This window comes from Tamandua tetradactyla, chromosome 15, assembly GCF_023851605.1.
Source record: "Tamandua tetradactyla isolate mTamTet1 chromosome 15, mTamTet1.pri, whole genome shotgun sequence".
Lineage (NCBI taxonomy): Eukaryota > Metazoa > Chordata > Mammalia > Pilosa > Myrmecophagidae > Tamandua > Tamandua tetradactyla.
In genome coordinates this window covers 76,041,746-76,061,511 of record NC_135341.1, presented here as the reverse complement: position 1 = coordinate 76,061,511, position 19,766 = coordinate 76,041,746, and the positions used below count along the sequence as shown (strand labels likewise).

Here is a 19,766-nt window from a genome sequence, read left to right as displayed (position 1 = left end):
GCACAGCAGACAGAGTTCTTGCCTGCCATGCCGGAGACCTGGGTTCAATTCCTGGTGCCTGCCTATGCAAAAAAATAAATAAATAAAAATAAAAAGATTAAAAATTAAATTCACATCAAACTTCTTGGAAAAATAACCTCGTGCACTATTATTTAAAGAGTGCTCTTGAGTTTTAAATCTGGGATGCTGATCTGTTGTTTGGGTAATGGCTCCACCTTTCAATGCAGCTACTGGGAGGGGCAAGTCCACAGTTGTGATGCCTATGTTTAGAAATTTGTCAAAGAGGGTGTAGTAGTTAGGTTCTGGTGTCAACTTGGCCAAGTGATCATGCCCAGTTGTTTTGCTGCTGCGGACTTAAATCATCAGCATGTGAATTTCATCTATGGCTGATTACATCATGGTCTGCTAAGGGGCGCCCTCCTTAGTGATGCTTAATTTAATTAGCTAGAGGCTTAAAAGGAAAAAGTCAGAAGAGAGCTCAGCAGCTCAGGCAGCTCAGCACAGCCCAGCACAGCCCAGCTCAGAGCTTAAAGCTGACCAGACTCAGACATTTGGTGATACAGAAAGGAATCACCCTGGGGAAAGCCACTGGAATCTAGAAGACGTGAGGGAAGGCCAACAAACATCGCCACATGCCTTCCCGGGTGACAGAGAAAGCCAGAGGAAAGAAAGGCAACTGCTTTTCCTCTGAAGAACTGTAAATTTGTAACTAAATAAATCCCTTTTATAAAAGCCAAAAAATAAATAAATAAATAAATAAGAATAAATATCACTGTACTCATGCATGTATGATGTCTTATCTATCTAGAGGCCTAATCTGGAATAATGTGTTCATTTATCTGTCAACGTTGTGAAACACTCATGCTTTACGCATTACTACTCATAAGAACCAGAGACTAAATACACATTTTTCTTATGAACAAAGGGCCATTCATTGAATAGTCAATGTATTTCAGGTACAATTTTAAAGCATTCACATACTCGATATCACTTCATTTAATCTTATGACAATCTGAATGGTAGGAATTACTGTCCATTTTACAAAGAAAGAAAAGCAGGTATACCTTCTTGGTTTGATTAGGCAAGCTAATAAAAATAGCATTATCCTCTCTCTTTTCCCCTTCACCCAATGAAAAGAAAGGAGCAAATTCAATTTATCAATCTCATTTCAGGTCTTAAGAAATATTATATAGTACACTAGAATTAATGGTAACAAATTTGGGGAGTTAGCAATCTACTACTGCTGCATAACGTCACATTAATTTACATCATCCAGGAGGGTGAACAACTGGTTACTTTCCTCTTAATTGTTACTTTTAATTTTTATAAAACTCCTTCCCAGGACAGATAGAGAAAAGGAGAAATGTCAAAAGCAAAAAGAACAATTATTTAACATTGATTCTAAATGTAGCACTTGCTTTTAAAACCCGCACATATGTTTTCCAAAAGAGAAGGGCTGAATAGCATTACTGAGCATATAGCATAGACTCAAAATGCTGTAAGAATAATGTTTAAAGTAATACATTATAGAAGCACAGAAAAATAAAACCAACAGGAATACTCACTTTCCCCTCCATGAATGTTTTGTTGTGTAGAAACATGCCAAATCCTTATTTTCCCTAATTATGTTCATTTTGTGCTGAAACCTGTAAGATAAAAAAAAAAATGGGTGAATTTAGTAGTGTTATATATCTTTAGAATTCTTCCTGCCTCTCCCATACCCAAAGTGTGTTCTCTCTCTCACTTTCATAGCCTGCGATATGGTACTCATTTTAAGGTACAACTTCCTTTAAAAGGCCATCAGGTTTTGGGTAGGCCACGGTGGCTCAGTGGCAGAGTTTTTGTCTGCCATGCCAGAGACCCGTGTTTGTTTCCCACTGCCTGCCCATGCAAAAAAAAAAAAAAAAAAAAAAAACACCATCAGGCTTTAAGGACTGTGGTACTTAGGTTCAGTTGTCAACTTAGCCAGGTGAAGGTACCTAGTTCTGTTGCTGTGGACATGAGCCAATGATACCTGAACCTCATTTATTACTCATTACATCTGCAGTCAGCTAGGAGGTGTGCCTGCTGTAATGAATTATGTTTAATTTAATTGGCTGGTGCTTAAATGAGAAAGCTCAACATATAGCACAGCCCAAGCAGCTTAGAAACCTCATCTCAGCACTCGCAGCTCAGTCCAAGCCTTTGGAGATGCAGAAAGGAATTACCCCGGGGAAAGTTGTTGGAGCCCAGAGGCCTGGAGAGAAGGCCAGCAGAGATCACCCTGTGCCTTCCCATGTAAGAAAGAACCTCAGATGAAAGTTAGCTGCCTTTCCTCTGAAGAACTAATGAAATAAATCCCCTTTTATTAAAAGCCATTCCACTCTGGTGTGTTGCATTCTGGCAGCTAGCAAACTAGAACAACAGACATTGTTCTGTTCATCTTTCTATACTATAGCTTTTAACACAACATGCTATCGTTGTCTGATATTTCTCCCCATATGAACTGAATTTCTTGGGGACAAGAATTGCCCTCAAGAACCTCAGTATATGGAAGCTAATTCAAAATGTTTGATAAAGCAAATAAATTGTTAAAATTCCAACTGCCAAACATTGCCTTGGCTTATGAAGGGCACCTTCACCAAGAGTCAGCAAGAGACAAAACATTTTTGTTGAGCTCCTGAATGCCAGCCACTTTGTTGTCTCTATCACTGTTCAGGGGACCTTCTGTAAAACACTAAGACTTAACTTAAAAATAAATATTTCCTCATTATAAAAGTAATTCAAAAAAAAAAAAAGGGCAGGCCACAGTGGCTCAGCAGGCAGAGTTCTCACCTGCCATGCCGGAAACCAGGTTCAATTCCTGGTGCCTGCCCACGCAAAAAAAATTAAATAAATAAAAGTAATTCATGTCAATATTAAGAAATCTAAAATAGTTATAAAGTATTCTGTCATCCTAGCATCCAAAAATAATTCTTGCCTCTCCAATTTAGAAAAATATTTATTTACTTACAAATTTGAGATTATGTCAAATGTATTGGTTAGCATGTTTTCACAGAGTATTAATCTTTTCCAACAGAATTAAATATTCTTGGAGAAAATGACTTTAAGGCAACATTGTAGTGCAGCGCATGAACACATTAGAACAATTCATACTGTAACTGCAAACTGTTTCCTACCAGGCCACATCAAGATAAGAACAAAACCTGGGAGCAAGCACTTGGAAATTGTTTCTTGGGGGGAGGGGTGTGCATGGTCCGGGAATCTAACCCAGGTCTCCTGCATGGAAGGTGAGCATTCTACCACTGAACCACCTGTGTACCCTACTTGGAAAATTTTATAGCAGTTTGGAGAATAAATAGACTTCTTTGTGAGTAGGATAAGGACCAGTTCAGGATTACTGAATGCATGAGGAATAACATATGGCATGAGGTGCCTTACAGCCACATGCAGTAGGAACATGTTACATGCAATGTTGTAAGAGAAGTTTATTGACTATAACCCAGAAATGTATAAAATCAAGAATCCTTTCTCTCAAAGAGAAGTTTATTGACTATAACCCAAAAATGTATAAAATCAAGAATCCTTTTCTCTCATCAAAAAATTCATATTTACCAAACTTCACAGGACAAGTTGTTGGAAATAGCTACCAGTGAAAGACTGAAGATAAATTTTGAAAATACTGCATTATTCACTTCATTTTGAATAAAAGTTAAAAATGAATATGCCAACTCACTCTCTCTAAGCCCAACTCTGAAAGTGAAGTCATTGTGCTCCCCACTACGTGGGAACTATTAAACTTTACCACCAAGGAAATCCCTGACAGTGCCTTAAACGTTAGAGACACCCAAATCAATAGGTCAAGCCCTTGATCTTGAGGCTTGCTCTTGGGAAGCTTATGTATGTAGTGGAGGAGTTTAGCCTACTTACAGGCATTCCTAAGACTTACTTCAGAGGACCTCTTTTGTTGCTCAGATGTGGCCTCTCTCTGCCCAAACCCAACTCTACAAGTGAAATCATTGTTCTTCCCCCTACGTGTGCATGATATCTAGGGGTGAAAGTCTCCCTGGCGGTGTGGGAGATGACTCCCAGGGATAAGTCTGGCCCTGGTACGATGGGATCAACAATTCCATCCTGACCAAAAGGGGGAAAAGAAGTATAACTAATAAAATATCAGTGGCTGAGAGAGTTCAAATACAGTTTGAGAGGCTACTCTGGAGGTCACTCTTATGCAAGCTTCAGTTAGACATGATAACTATCATAGCTTGCCAAACCCCAACCAAAACCATTTCAGTCAATCTAAAGAACACCTATAGCAATACATAAGATTCTACAAAGATTCCATATAGTAGGGTAACTTTCCAGAAACCTACAACTCCAGATGGGTCCCTGGGCCAGATAAGTACAGGGTCCCTGACCCTCTCCAGAATATCAGATAGTTCCATCTACGTACCCCACATTACTGACAGCTCCTTCCAATATGAAAAAGTTACAGTGAGCGTAGCCTGAATACCCATAAACAGTGGGACAGAAAGACCAAAGGCGATGGCAGAGTTATACAAAGCAGGTAGGGTTTAACAAACAAATATGGTTGCTGAATCATTACACTGATACTTCTTTTAGTCTCCAGTACCTTAGAGCAGCTAGAATTAAAAACCTAAAATTGTGGAATTACAACCCATATCAAACTCTGAAATCTGTTCTACACCTAACTTGTGCTACACTTTGAAATTTACTGCTTTTTTATATATATGTTATTTCTCATGAAAAAAAGTCAATTGCGATGACAAAAAAATATTTGTTCCTTCTACCCTCCTATATTACAGAGCAGCTAGAAGGAAAAATCTGAGATAATGGTATTGTAGCCCATGACAAACACTGGGAACTGTCCTGTAACTACTTGTTGAAGAGTGTTTAAAAACTACTGTTTTCTTTCTTTGCTTTGTATATAGGTTATATTATACAAGAAAAAAAAAGTTAAACAAAAAAGAATATGCCAAGCTTGCTAAAACTGCCTTAAAATCTCTTCCTCCATTTTGGGCAACATATCTTCGAGACTTGTTTCCCAACTATGAGTGTTACTAAAAGAAAACACAGAAGACTAAATATACAATATTCCCTGCAAGTAGTATTGTCATTAATCTGAACTAGTTTAGGTAAATTAACAAGAACAGCTGTTTTTTTTATTTTTGTTTTTTTACATTAAAAACAAATATATTTACAAGCATGACTGCCAAATCACTATATTGATATTTCTTTTAGTCTCCAGCATCTTCTTAGAGCAGCTAGAAGCAAAAAAACTAAAATTGTGGAATTGTAACCCATACCAAACTCTGAAATTTGTTCTATAACTAATTATTGCTCAGTGCTTTGAAATTTATTGCTTTTTTGTATATATGTTATTTTTTCACACAAAAAAGAAAAAAGTCAATTGTGATGATAATAAATATTTATTCCTTCTAGCTGCCAATGTTCTGGAGCAGCTAGATGGAAAAATCTGAGCTGATGTATGGTAGCCCATGACAGATTCTGGGATCTGTCCTGTAACTACTTGTTGAAGAGTGCTTTGAAAACTGCTGCCTTTTTCTTTTTTTGCTTTATATATATTATATTATACAATTTAAAAAGTTAAAAAAAGACTTATTTATTGTGATGCAATTTTAGGTCTACTGAATTTAATAACAATTTGGGTTTGTATTTTAATGTCTTTTCATTTGGTTTTCCTTATAATAAAACAGCAGTCCACAGTGGAATGAAAAAACAAATGGTCCCTTACATTACAACTAATTTGAGAGGCAATGCACTAGAATTTAATATGCCAATATTAAACATTTAGGATGCTAATATTAAACAGACTGGCTATTTTAAAGAACACTGTGATAGATAAGTTACGAACTTTTTCTATTTCTATCCAAAAGATCAAATATCAAAAGTTAAATTCCATACTACAAACAATTACACGCCAATAAACTAGACACCTTAGATGAAATGGACAAATTCTTAGAACCTACACTGACTTGAGAAGAAACAGAAGATCTCAACAAACCAGTCATAAGTAAAGAGATTCCATCAGTCATCAAAGAAAAGCCCAGGGCCAGATGGCTTCAGAGGGGATTTTATCAAACACTCTAAAAAAATCTAACACTAATCTTGCTCAAACTCTTCCAAAAATCTGAGGAAAAAGGAACACTATGTAAACTTATTTTATGAAGCTAACATCACTCAAATACCAAAACTGGGTAAAGACACTACAAGACAGGAAAACCGGAGGCCAATCTTCCTGATATTCAAATATAGGTACAAAAATTCTCAACAAAGCATGAGCAAATAAAATCTAATGACATATTAAAATAACTGCACACCACAACCAAGTGGGGCTTATACCAGGAATGCAAGGGTTGTCCAAAACAAAAATTAATCAATATATACAGCACAGTAACAAATTGAAAGAGAAAAATAACATGACATCTCAATTGAGGCTGAAAAAGCATTCAACAAAATTCAGCATCCTTTTCTGATAAAACCACTTCAAAAGTTAGGAATCAAAAGAAACTTCCTCAATACGATAAAGGGCATATATGAAAAACCCATAGCCAACATTGTACCCAACACAGAGAGACTGAAAGCCTCCCCCTAAGATCGGGAACAAGACAAGAATGCCCTCTGTCACCACTGTTATTCAACATCATACCAGAAATCTAGCTAGAGAAAACAGGCAGCAAAAAGAAATAAAAGGCAACCGAATCAGAAAGGAAGTAGTAAAATTTTCATTATTTGCAGATGGCATGACCCTATACTACAAAATCCCTGAGAAATCTATGGCAAAGCTTCTTAACCTAATAAACAAAATCAGCAAAGTGGAGGGATACGAGATTAATGTGCAAAAATCAGTAATGTTTCTATACATAAGCAATGACTTAAGTGAGGAGAAAATTAAGGAAAAAAATTCCATTCCATGAAGCTGAATGTGAGAATGACAGAGGGAAAAGGTCTGGCACACATATAAACCAAAAGGAAAGATAGACAATAAAGACTGAGATGGTATAATGTAGGAATGCCTATAGTATACAATGATAGTGACTAAAAGTACAAATTAAAAAATGTTTTTGCGTGAGAAAGAGCAAAGGAATGTCCATATTGCAGGGTGTTGAAAATAGATGGTCATTCATATTTTAAAACTTCAACTTCTGTGCAAGACTAAAGTAAAAAATGTTTACTTGATGAAAAATTTGTATTTTGACTAGTACATTTCCTAAAATAACTTATATGGACAGTTTAATTGGACACCACAAGTACATGGAACCTTGAATAGGGCATGAGATTTTTTCGGTTTGTCCAGGTTAGTGTGATGCCCCGATAAATCCCAGAGTGATCTGAACAGTAAATAAAGAAGTATTTGCAAAGTTCCCTTAGGGGGATGGTGAGAAAGGGGGGGGGGGGGTGAATCAACTTGCCCGTTTCAAGAATTCCTGATATACTCACAAGCAGTGAGAACAACCAAATCAACGGGCTGAGCCCTCAATCTTGGGGTTTGCTCCTATGAAACTTAACCCTACAAAGGATAGGCTACTTAAAATTAGGCCTACACCCCCAGAGAACCTCTTTTGTTGCTCAGATGTGGCCTCTTTCGCTCTCTCTCTCAGCTGACATGGTAAGTGAACTCACTGCCCTCTACTCCTCTATGTGGGACATGACACCCAGGGGTATAAAACTCCCTGACAATGTGGGACAGTAATATGAGGATGAGCTGGGACTCAGCATCAAGGGATTGAGAAAAACTTCTCAACCAAAGGAGGGAAGAAAGAAATGAGAGAAAATAAAGTGTCAGTGGCTGAGAAATTTCAGAGTTGAGAGGTTATCCTGGAGGTTATTCTTATGCATTATACAGATATCCCTTTTTAGTTTATGGTGTATTAGAGTGGCTAGAGGGAAATGCCTGAAACTGTACAGCTGTGTTCCAATAGCCATGTTTCTTGAAGATAATTGTATAATGATACAGCTCTTGCAATGTGATTACGTGATTGTGAAAACCTTGTGTATGATGCTCCTTTTCTCTATGGTATGGACAGATAAGTAAAAAATATGAGTAAGAAATAAATGAATAATTAGGGGAACAAAGGTTAAAATAAATTGAGTAGACTGAGATACTAGTAGGCAATGAGAGGAAGTGGTATGGGGTGAGGCATGAATGAGTTTGTTCTTTCTTCTTTTTTATGTTTTTTACAGGAGAGAAGCAAATGTTCAAAAAAATGATCATGGTGATGAATATACATCTACCTGATGATACTGTGAGCCATAGACTGTAAGCATGTCAAGAATGCTTGTATGTCAAGAATGTTTGTATGTTGTTATTTACAATAAAAATATTTTTAAAAAATTCAAATCGGCAACTAAAAGAATCAAGCATCATTGGCAGCTTATTTCCTTAGAAGTTATTATTTCGGGGGGCATCAGGTTATCCATCATTACTACATAAATCTGTTAATAATTTTACAAATTAATGAATGCCATTAAATTTGTCAACAGATTGGAAAACAAAACAAGGAATTAGGCATCTAGGACTAAACTTCACCAGGGATGTAAATAACCTTTGCACAGAAAACTACATAAAATTGCTAAAAAAAAAAAAAAAAAAAATCAAAGACTGAAATAGGTAGAAAGACATTCCCTGCTCATGGATAGGAAGGTTAAATGTAGTTAAGATGTCAATTCTACCCAAATTGATCTACAGATTCAACACAATACCAATCAAAATTACAATAACCTACTTTGAAGACTTAGAAAAGCTAATTATCAAATTTATTTGAAAGGGGAAAGAGACCTTGAACAGCTAAAAATATCATAAAAAAGAAGAACAAAGCGGGAGGATTAACACTGTCTGATTTTAAAGTTTATTACAAAGCCACAGTGGTCAAAACAGCATGGTACTAGCACAAAGACAGAAGTATTACCAATGGAATAGAATCGAGAATGCAGAGACAGACCATCAAATTTATGGTCAACTGATCTTTGACAAGGTCCCCAAATCCAGGGAACTGGTACAGAATAGTCTTTTCAACAAATGGGCATGGGAGAATTGGATTTCAATAGACAAAAGAACGAAAGAGGACCCTTACACCATATAGACAAACTAACTCAAACTGGATCAAACACCTAAATATAAGAGCCAGTATCAGAAAATTTCTAGAGGCAATGCAGGGAAACATCTTCAAGACCTAATAATAGGAGGTAGCTTCCTAAACTTTGCACACAAAGCACAAGCAACAAAAGAAAAAACAGATAAATGGGAACTTCAAAATCAAATGATTCGGTGCCTCAAAAGACTTTATCAAAAAGGTGATGAAGCAGCCAACTCAATAGGAGAAAATATCTGAAACTCACATATTACATGAAGGCTTGATATCCTGTATCCATAAAGAAATCATATTACTCAACAACAAAAGAACAAACAACTCAATTATAAAATAGACTGAAGACATGAATAGACATTCTACCGAAGAACAAATATAGATCATGAAAAAATGTTCATCTTCATTAGCTATAAGGGAAATGCAGATCAAGACAACAAAGAGATACCACCTCACACCTAAAAGAATGGCTGCTATTAAACAAACAGGAAACTACAAATGTTGGAGAAGATGTAAATAAATTGGGATACTTATGCATTGCTGGTGGGAATATATTATGGTACAGCTTCTATGCTATGGAAGACAGTTTGGCGGTTCATTAGAAAACCTTAAAAAGGCATTTAAGGTATTAGATGCCTTATGACCTGGCAATACCAGTACTTGGGATATACCTGGGAGAGCTGAAAGCAGTGACACAAACAGACATTTGCACACCGTAAGAGCACTATTCACAATTGTAAATGATGGAAACAATCCATTAACAGATGAGAGGATAAACAAATCTTGGTATATATATAGAATGGAATATTATGCAGCAGTAAGACAAAATGACATCCTCAAGCATATGACAACATGGATGAACCTCGAGGACATAATGCTGAGTGAAATAAGCCAGACACAAAAGGACAGATACTGTGATATCGCTTTCATGATCTTGGTAAACATAAACTCAAAAGCTTATAATATAGAATATAGCAGACCTAGAGATACATGGAAGTGAGAGATGGGTGAATGGTTGGCTAGTGAGTTTGAACTTAAATGTAAGTGAATGGATAGAAGTGAAGGCAGGTCATTAATGGGTCTATAATAAGTAATACTGCCATACTGAATGTGAACATGATTGAAAGCGGTTATATAGAACCACATATCTCACCCATTAACACTACAAATGTAATTAAGTTCTTGCATGAACTATTTCAGAGGTATGAATCTTCTATAAGGAGTTTATAATACCTGGGTGTGCCGTTTTGAAAGGACTTATGTACCCTAGAAAAGCCATGTATGAATCCTATCAATCTTGTAGGAGCAATGGCTTTTTCTAATCCCTATTCAGCACTATAGGCTGGAAACTTGATTAGGTTATCCCCATGGAGACGTGACTCAATCAACTGTGGTATTAAACTTGATTAGATAGAGATGTGTCTCCACCCATTCTGTGTGGGTCTTGATTAGTTTACTGGAATCCTATGAAAGAGACACTTTGGAGAGAACTCCTTTTTGAGAATGAGGAGAAAGCTGCAGAACCATGACAGAAAGACAGGAGAACCACAGAGTCCACCAGCCAGCAACCTTGGGAGATGAAGGGGAGCTTCTTGAAGCAAGAGGCCTGGAGAGAAAGCTAGCAGATGCTGCCATGTTCGTCATGTGCCCTTCCAGCTGAGAGAGAAACACTGAACATTACTGGCCTTCTTGAACCAAGGTATCTTCCCTGAATGCCTTAGATTAGACATTTCTATAGACTTGCTTTGATGTGGACTTACTAAATTCCCCTTTCTAAAAGCCATTCCATTTCCAGTAAATTGCATTCAAGCACTAGTAAATTAGAACATGGGGTATAGGTGGAAAACTACTATTGCATGCTAAGGGCCATGTTTAACAGGAAGACATCAAAAGTACCACAGAAATACCGGGGGTAAATAACTGGGGAGAAAGACAATAGTTAAGGGGAGCTTTGGATTTTCTATTTGGTGAGGGTGTGTTTATTGGTTATTTTTCTCTTGGGAGCAATGAAAATTGCATATAGTTCATACTGTTGATGATGATACCACTAACTGGAGATAATGTGAAACATGGACTGCTGACTTTGGACTTTATACATAATGCCCAATGGATGAAGGTAGCTGAAGGATACACCGAATGAGAAGAAGAATGGCGAACTGTGGAGTACACGTGCGATAGAATATTGTTGTGCTACAGAAAGGAACGAAGTTGTGAGGCATGTAATGCTGTGAATGAACCTGTGGGACATTAGGTGATACAAAAATAAGCTAGAATTAAAAGATCAAATATTGTATGGTCTTATTTAGAAAATACTCACAAAATTGGGGCTTACCCCAATCTTGGGGTTTGTTCATATAAAACTTAACCCCACAAAGGATATGTCAAGCCTACTTAAAATTAGGCCTGAGAGTCACCCCCAAGAGAACCTCTTGTGGCTCAGATGTGGCCTCTCTCTCCAGCCAACACAACAAGCAAACTCATCACCCTCCCCCTGTCTACACAGGACATGACTCCCAGGGGTGTGGACCTTCCTGGCAACATGGGACAGAAATCCTGGAATAAGCTGAGACTCAGCATCAAGGGATTGAGAAAATCCCTAGAATGAACTGAGACTCAGCATCAGGGGATTGATAAAATCTTCTTGACCAAAACGGGGAAGAGTGAAATGAGACAAAATAAAGTGTCAATGGCTGAGAGATTCCAAACAGAGTCGAGGTTATCCTGGAGGTTATTCTTACACCTTAAATAGATATTATCTTGTTAGTCAAGATGTAGTGAAGAGGCTGGAGGGAACTGCCTGAAAATGTGGAGCTGTGTTCCAGTAGCCATGTTTCTTGAAGATGATTGTATAATGATAGAGCTTTCGCAATGTGATTGTGACTGTGAAAACCTTATGTCTGATGCTCCTTTTATCTACCTTATCAACAGACAAGTAAAACATATGGAATAAAGATGAATAATAGGGGGAACAAATGTTAAAATAGATTCAGATTGAAATGCTGGTGATCAGTGAGGGGGAGGGGTGGGGGGTATGGTATGTATGAATTTGTTTTCTGAATAGATGCAAATGTTCCAAGAAATGATCATGATGATGAATATGCAACTATGTGATGATACCGCGAATTACTGATTATATATGTAGAACAGAATGATCAAAAGTTAGAATGTTTGCGTGTGTTTGGTGTTTTTTTGTATTTAAAAAAAAATTGGGGCTTAGATTGTAAACTCTTGTAGTAGTCACATTTAGCCTGATGCTATAATTGTTATTTCTAGATTTTGAAAAGCTGTGCTATATATGTATAATCTGGTATTTCCCTAGAATTTTGAGTACCTATATGACATCTAAGACTCAGAATAGGAGTTCTGCAGCTCTGAAAGTCAACATTGCCACATACAGAACTATTTAAGAAACTGAAAAAGAGATCAGGTTTCTATTAGAAATAAGAATGAAGTCCATCAGGTTAGGATTATGGTAAATCAAAATACAGGGGTAATGATGACATCATCTTTATTTTAGAACTTTATCTCTCTCTAAGATCAAATAAAATGAGGTTTATTTTGCTGAAATCTAAATTTTCTGCAGCACATTATCTAACAAAACCTATCCGGATAGATCATTTCAACAACCCAAACACATGGAGCCAAGAATGGGAATGTGGGCTTGTAATTCTGTATAGCTTAATGTAATACCAGGATACATCCCAGAGTATGCTGGGCAGATAGTTAAAAAGTATTGACAACCCCAAACTCTCTCTCATTGACAGGCAGAGTACAGAGTATTATAAGCAGAGTTATCCCATGAGTTCATTAAGAAATAGGCAGCCCACCTATCTCGTATGGAAGAAAAGATGTCCTTAAGACTTATTTTGAACAAAGAAATTAAAATTTTGTTTAAAATAAGCATTTCAAAATGTGAAACAGAGGTAGAAAGTATTCTTTATTTTCCTGTGAGAAAAACACTTTACTTTTTATTCCATGCACTGTCCCCAGGCCCAATGTTAAAAACGGCTCTCTTTAGAGCCACTAGTACAACTACACTGGTTTAAAAAAATATATACTGGGCCCACAAGTCTGGGCCGATGACAGGAACCCACCAGGCTCTGGGAGGTGAGCGGTCCTCATCTTGCCTGCATTACCTGCTCTGCCCCAAACAGCTACTCGGTGCCTCCACATCCTCCTTTATAAAGTCCATCCTCAGTGGAATCATAATACCATACTGGTTAAAAGGGGGCAGGGGGAAAGTGGGGGGGAAGTGTAACAAATAAGATATCAGTGGCTGAGAGAGTTCAAATAGAGTCAAGAGGCTACTCTGGAGGTCACTCTTACAGAAGCTTCAGTTAGACACTGCTATTACCTTAACTTGTCAAAACCCAACCAAAACCATTCCAGCCAATGCTAAAGAACACCTAGGGCAATACATAAGATTCTACAAAGATTCCACACAGTAGGGTAACCTTCCAGAAACCTACAACTCCAGATGGGTCCCTGGGCCAGATAAGTCTTAAAACGTACAGGGCCCCTGACCCTCTCCACAGTATCAGACAGTTCCATCTCCCTACCCCACATTACTGACAGCTCCTTCCAACACGAAAAAGTTACAGTGAGCGTAGCCCAAATACCCATAAACAGTGAGAAAGAAAGAGCAAAGGTGATGGTGGAGTTACACAGAGACGGTAGGTTTTAACAAATGAATATGATTGCTAAATCATTAAATTTGTATTTCTTTTAATCCCCAGTATCTTAGAGCAGCTAGAAGTAAAAATCTAAAATTGTGAAACTGTGACCCATACCAAACTCTGAAATCTGTTCTATAACTAATGGTTGCGATATACTTTGAGATACATTGCTTTTTCATATATATGTTATTTTTCACAAAAAAGTAAAAAAGAGAGAAAGAAGAGGATAATAGAGAAGACAGGATTTAACAAATGAATATGACTGCTGAATCAGTATACTGATATTTCTGTTGGGCTCCAGTGTCTCAGAGCAGCTAGAAGAAAAAATGAAAAATCATGGAAATGTAACCCATACCAAACTTTAAAATCTGTTGTATAACTACTTGCTAAAATGTACTTGTACATTTATTGCTTTTTTGTATATATGTCATTTTTCACAATTAAAAAAAATATACCATAGTAGTGATGGTTGTCGTACTGGAAGTCAGAGTGAGCTGTGGCCCAGGCTCATACTGCCTCCACAAGTGCACACTGCTTTTGAACTGGAAACAAGCATTTGTCAGGTAAAATAATGAGTTCACCTGTAGGTGCCCCAAATTTACACAACATATTTTATAGCATATATATAAACTAGGGTGCACCATAGCTCTCTGTTTTGAATAGCAGATAAAACTGTCAGACAGCATTACTTCTGAAGGAAAAAAATATAATTGTTTCCCCCAAGTTTCCAGAGCTCACTCCTGTTATACACACATTCAAATAAAACCCAAAACAGTATAAACCCTGCCCCAAGTGGCATTACGGTACAATAAGATGATATTAACTAAGATAGGAAAATTTGGAGAAGTTAATAGAGTTAAAATTCTGTTTATTCTTTTTTAAAAATGCTACCCTCCTTCTTCAACATCTATTGTGTGTATTCTGCCCCCACATCTCTGCTACGAGTTCCTAGAGAAAGATGTCTACTATAAAATAAGCCAATTATAATGTGATGCCAAACAGAATGCCTGCTTTTATCATTAAAGCATGTATTTAACTTATTCATCCTCTGCATTAGAAAATAAAAGTGCAGCTTATGTTCAAAAAAGTACAATTCATACAAAGTAGGGTTTAAAAGTTCTGTACTGTACTTAATGCAATCTTTCAAAGGTTTGTCTTGATTAGTATAAATTCAGACTCTGCATACCCACTGACCATAAGTAACTTTGTTTTCAAGTCTTTAGATGACAGGTTATGCTGGAGTGCATGTGCTCTTATGGCGTTTGTTTCTCAAAAGTTAAGGTGATTCAAGAGAGTGGTTTTTGCTAAGGAAACTGAAGCACACTTATCATTACATCAATAGGTAAGAAAAAAGTTTTGAGACAGCATGTATAACAGGCCCAGAATCACTGTGTGCCCAGATACATCCCGGAGTATGTTGAGCAGATAATTAAAAAGTTCTGGCAAAATCCCTTGAGGGACAGGAGAAAAAAATATGAACTTATTATTAAGCTTTACCAATGGGGAAACCCGATACTGTTTGGGAAGAAATGTAACAAATAAGGTATCAGTGGCTAAGAGACTACAAATAGAGTTGAGAGACTTTTCCGGACTCTACTCTTATGCTAGCCTCAGCTAGATATTGCTAATTACCAGGGTTTGTCAAATCCCAACCCAAACCATGCCTGTCAACCGTAAAGAACGCCTAGGGTTTTATCTGAAATTCTACAAAAGTTCCACACAGTATGATTACTTTCCAGAAACCTACAACCTCCAGATAGGTTCCTAGGCCAAATAAGTCCTGAAATCCAGAGACGCCAGCCTCTCCAGAATATCAACTAGTTCCATTCCCCTATCTAATATTAGCAACACTCCTTTCCAAAATTAAAAAGTTAGAATAGGAAGAGCCCAAATACCCCTAAATATTGGGAGAAGGATCAAAGGAAAAGGAGGAATTATGAGAAGATAGGGTTTAAAAATGAATATGATTGCTGAATCATTTCTTTTAGTTTCCAATGTCTTGGAGTAGTTAGAAGGAAAAACAAAATTGTGGAAGCATAACCCATACCAAACTTTGAAATCTGTTCTACAACTACCTGTTACAATGTACTTTGAAATTTATTGCTTGTTTGTAAATATGTTCCATAATTTTAAAATGCTTTAAAAAATTAAATTGCTAGGTATAAACATTTAAGGCATTGATGCATACTATCAGAGTAGTCGCCTACAATTTAAATACTCAGTAGCAGTTTTCCCCACAATTTCTCCAATACTAGGTACTGTTTAAATTTTTTCCATCTTTATGGGGAAAATGACAGTTTTTAAAATCTATAATTATTTGATTACTAGTGAGACTTGAAGGCTTAGTATTTTTTAAATTTTAGGTCATTTTATTTCTTTCTTTGTGACTTAGCTAATTCTCTTTTGCCTGTTTTCCTACAAGCAGTATTCACCTACTTTATTCATAAAGAATTGAAATTTGTCAAATTAATTCCTCCCATTTCTAACTTTTGAAGTCTTCCATGGACTAAAGTCCTAAACTTAAAGATATTTATGATTTCTTTCTGCCTTTAATGTCATATTTAGAAAATGACTACAACCCCAAATTATTCTCACTTATTCTGAAATAAGCATATTTATCTTACAATGCTTCCTTATACTGTTCCCTCAGAAAACATCCTTTCCCTAGCCTTAATATCAGGAAATGTACTCTATTGTAGGGTATATACCAAAGTATCAATAATGCAAATCTGAATGTTTGGAATTATGGTTAAAATAAGGCTTCTTTACACATTTAGAAACATCTGAATTTTCAAAAATCAACAAGTATTCTTTTCATAATTATATAGGACTTGTGCAACCATCACCATGAATTGCTTGTCATTTCCCAATCCTTCTTCCTCCCAGTCCTTGGCAACCACTAATCTACTTTCTGTCACTATGAATGTGCTTATTCTGGAAAGCTCATATAAATGGAAACATATAATATGTGGACTTGTGTGACTGGCTTCTCTGACCCAGAATATGTTCAAGGTCCATACACATTGTAGCACGTGTCAGTACTTCATTTCTTTTTATTGCTGAATAATAAATACTCCATTTTGTATGGATATACCACATTTTTTGTTTATCCATTCATCTGTTAGCGCACATTTGTGTTGTTTTCACTTTTGAGCTTTATGAATAATATTTCTGTCAATGTTCATTTACAGGTTTTATGTGGGCATCTGCCTTCATTGCTCCTGAGTGGAAAAAATATTTTTAAGGACACCTGTATTTTGCCATTTCTTTCATTGCTCCTACTTGTTCCTTTTTTTGTTGTTGTTTTTCCATTTTATAAAAACTATGTATTTCCTAAATGGACATCATTAAACAACTAATAAAAACACATGGTGTACAAATCACACATTTAAAACATAAGAAGACACCCAGTATCTTGATGTACATAAAAACAAATTTCAAGAGACATACATTAAAAACACCCAACATAACTAGAAAGGTTCTGGACTTTTACTTATTCTTATATTAGCAAATTAGAGCCTCTGTATAGAAAACGCTTTTCCCCTAGATATCCCTATGGCTCCCTCATACTCTTATGTCTTTCAAATTTCTGTTTTATAATGAGGCTTGCCATAACCATCTTATTTTAAACTGTAACTACCCTCTTCACTCTACATTCCTTATTCCCTTTTCTTCTGTTCTTTATTCACCCATAGCATCTTTCCCATGGTAATGTACAATTTGTAGTTATTATTCATCTAATCCCACTAGAATATCCACAGAGGAAGGTATTTTCGTCTGTTTAGCTCCCTAATATATATCCCTAGAGTCAAAAACAGTATCTGACACAAAATACTGAGTATGTAATTAGTAAATGAATGAAATGCAACAATCCCTTGGGAAATATTGGTGCATATTTCAAACTTGATGTTTTAGGTACTACCAAATACACTTTTTCCAAATTTCTGGAAAAGCATCAAGTCATATTCTGAGGACAATCACCAGTAACAGCAAATATACGGAAACTTTGTTACCTGAGAGAAGAAATTTCTCTTACAGTTAGCTGACATCTTACTAGTAAGTGTGGAGATAGCAAACTATAGTCCTGACAATAGATGTACTATTTTATATTTTTCTGGATTGTGTATCTTAGACGAGATAGGCAGCCAACTAAGATTTATTAAACCCAGCAAACATCATGCCTGCCTTCTGAGTCATTTGCAGTAAATGATATTGCTGAAAAGAAACCTAGGTAGCAATTCTGAGGCCTCGCCACGAAAGGAAAAGATAAAGGTTTATAAATGATTTTCCTTTATATGCCATAATTAAAAGATCAAAAGAATGGAAGAGAAAGGAAGACAGAGAAAGTGATTAAACGATACTGAGGACTGAAATTTGGATTCTTGGTCCATAACTTAAGATATCAGAATAACTGACGCTGTCCCAAGGGCCTATTTTAAAAAACCGAGATGTGTTTGAATGGGGACTAGCTGAAACCATCAAGGAAATTTAAAATGAAAGAGGAGAAATTGAAAATTTAAAAGTGACAACCACAAAACTCAAGGCATAACCTAAGGAGATGGTGGGGTGGGGGGTGGCAAAATAATCTCATAATTAATAACAAAGCAAATTTAAGATTTAAGAGAAGCCTGCATCAGGAAGGTTTATCTACAACCTCTTGGAGACCTGTGAACTTGGGAAGGATGAAAGCACCAGACTACAGAGAGTTCCTGGATTAGGATAGATGAAAGGAGAAAAGGAAAGACAATATAACACATCAATATAAAATTAGAAAAATGTTTTTCCACTGTGAAACCTCATTAAACTGGATAATCAATGCTGAAGAAACTCTGGCAACGCCTCATAAAGGAAATTAGAACAATGCTTTTCCACTGTGAAGCCTCATTAAAGTTAGGGTAAAATTTTAATCCTAAAATTATGCAAAACTAGACTTTATTGCATATTTACCATTTTAGGGATCGGGCTAGGCACTTACGCATTTATCTCACATTATCCCCACAATAACTCTGTGGTACAGGTATGATAATCCTCATTTTATTTACAAGAAAACAGATTTAGAGAAGTTAATTCACTTGCCTAAATTCACACAGTTGGTCAGGGGTTGGACCAGGCTTTGAACTCAATCTGCTTAACTCCAAAGTCTATCTGCTTAATCTAAGCTATACAATTTGCCCTCAAATTTAGGAAATGAAATTAAATTCATTTGGACCATGTAATTACAGGTTTATGATCTGACAGCACATTCTTGGATTAATTTAGAATTTGCTCCAATTATTATTATCTTCACCTGGAAAGATGATTAGGCACTTTTGGAAACTTTCAAGTAGTGAAACAAATTATTACAAAAAGAAATAAAAGAAAAAGGAAGCCTCTAAGGCTAAAATACTCTAACATCTATAAAATAATTTTAAATATTTACATCAAGAGATAAGTTTTTTTCACAGGGAGCCCAGAGTAAGAAAGAGGTCTTTTAATCCTGTATAAATTAATGTAATGCCTGGATACATTCTAGAGTATATTAAGCAGATAATCAAAAAGTATTGGCAAGGTCCCTCAAGGGATGGGAGAAAATTATGTAATTATTAGACTTTCCCACTGGGTAAACCCTGGATACTGTGCCAAACATTAGGGACACCCAAATCATAGGCCAAGCCCTTGGTCTTGAGACTTGCCCTTGTGAAGCTTATGTATTTAGTGGAGAAGCTTAGCCTACCTTTAGGTAGGCCTAAAAGTTACTTCTGGAGGACCTCTTTTGTTACTCAAATGTGGCTTCTCTCTCCCTCTAAGCCCAACTCTGCAAGTGAAATCATTGCCCTCCCCACTATGTGGGACATGACATTCAGGGATGAAAAGTCTGCCTGGCGGTGTGGGAGATAACCAGGATGAGCCTGGCCCTGGCACCATGAGATCAACAATGCCATCCTGACCAAAAGGGGGAAAAGAAGTATAACAAATAAGGTATCAGTGGCTGAGAGTGTTCAAA

The 19,766-nt window shown here is 36.5% G+C and overlaps 1 protein-coding gene across 1 annotated transcript in view; it reads right to left on the bottom strand.

Annotated features, from left to right (window-relative positions):
• DNAJC13 (DnaJ heat shock protein family (Hsp40) member C13) overlaps positions 1–19,766 on the bottom strand; it is a 151,421-nt gene that overhangs the window by 118,352 nt on the left and 13,303 nt on the right. Inside the window, exon 2 of the mRNA XM_077130133.1 lies at positions 1,566–1,646. Within this exon, the coding sequence (XP_076986248.1) occupies positions 1,566–1,633 (68 nt within the window). The 5' untranslated portion in view covers positions 1,634–1,646. The remainder of the gene's footprint in view (positions 1–1,565; positions 1,647–19,766) is intronic.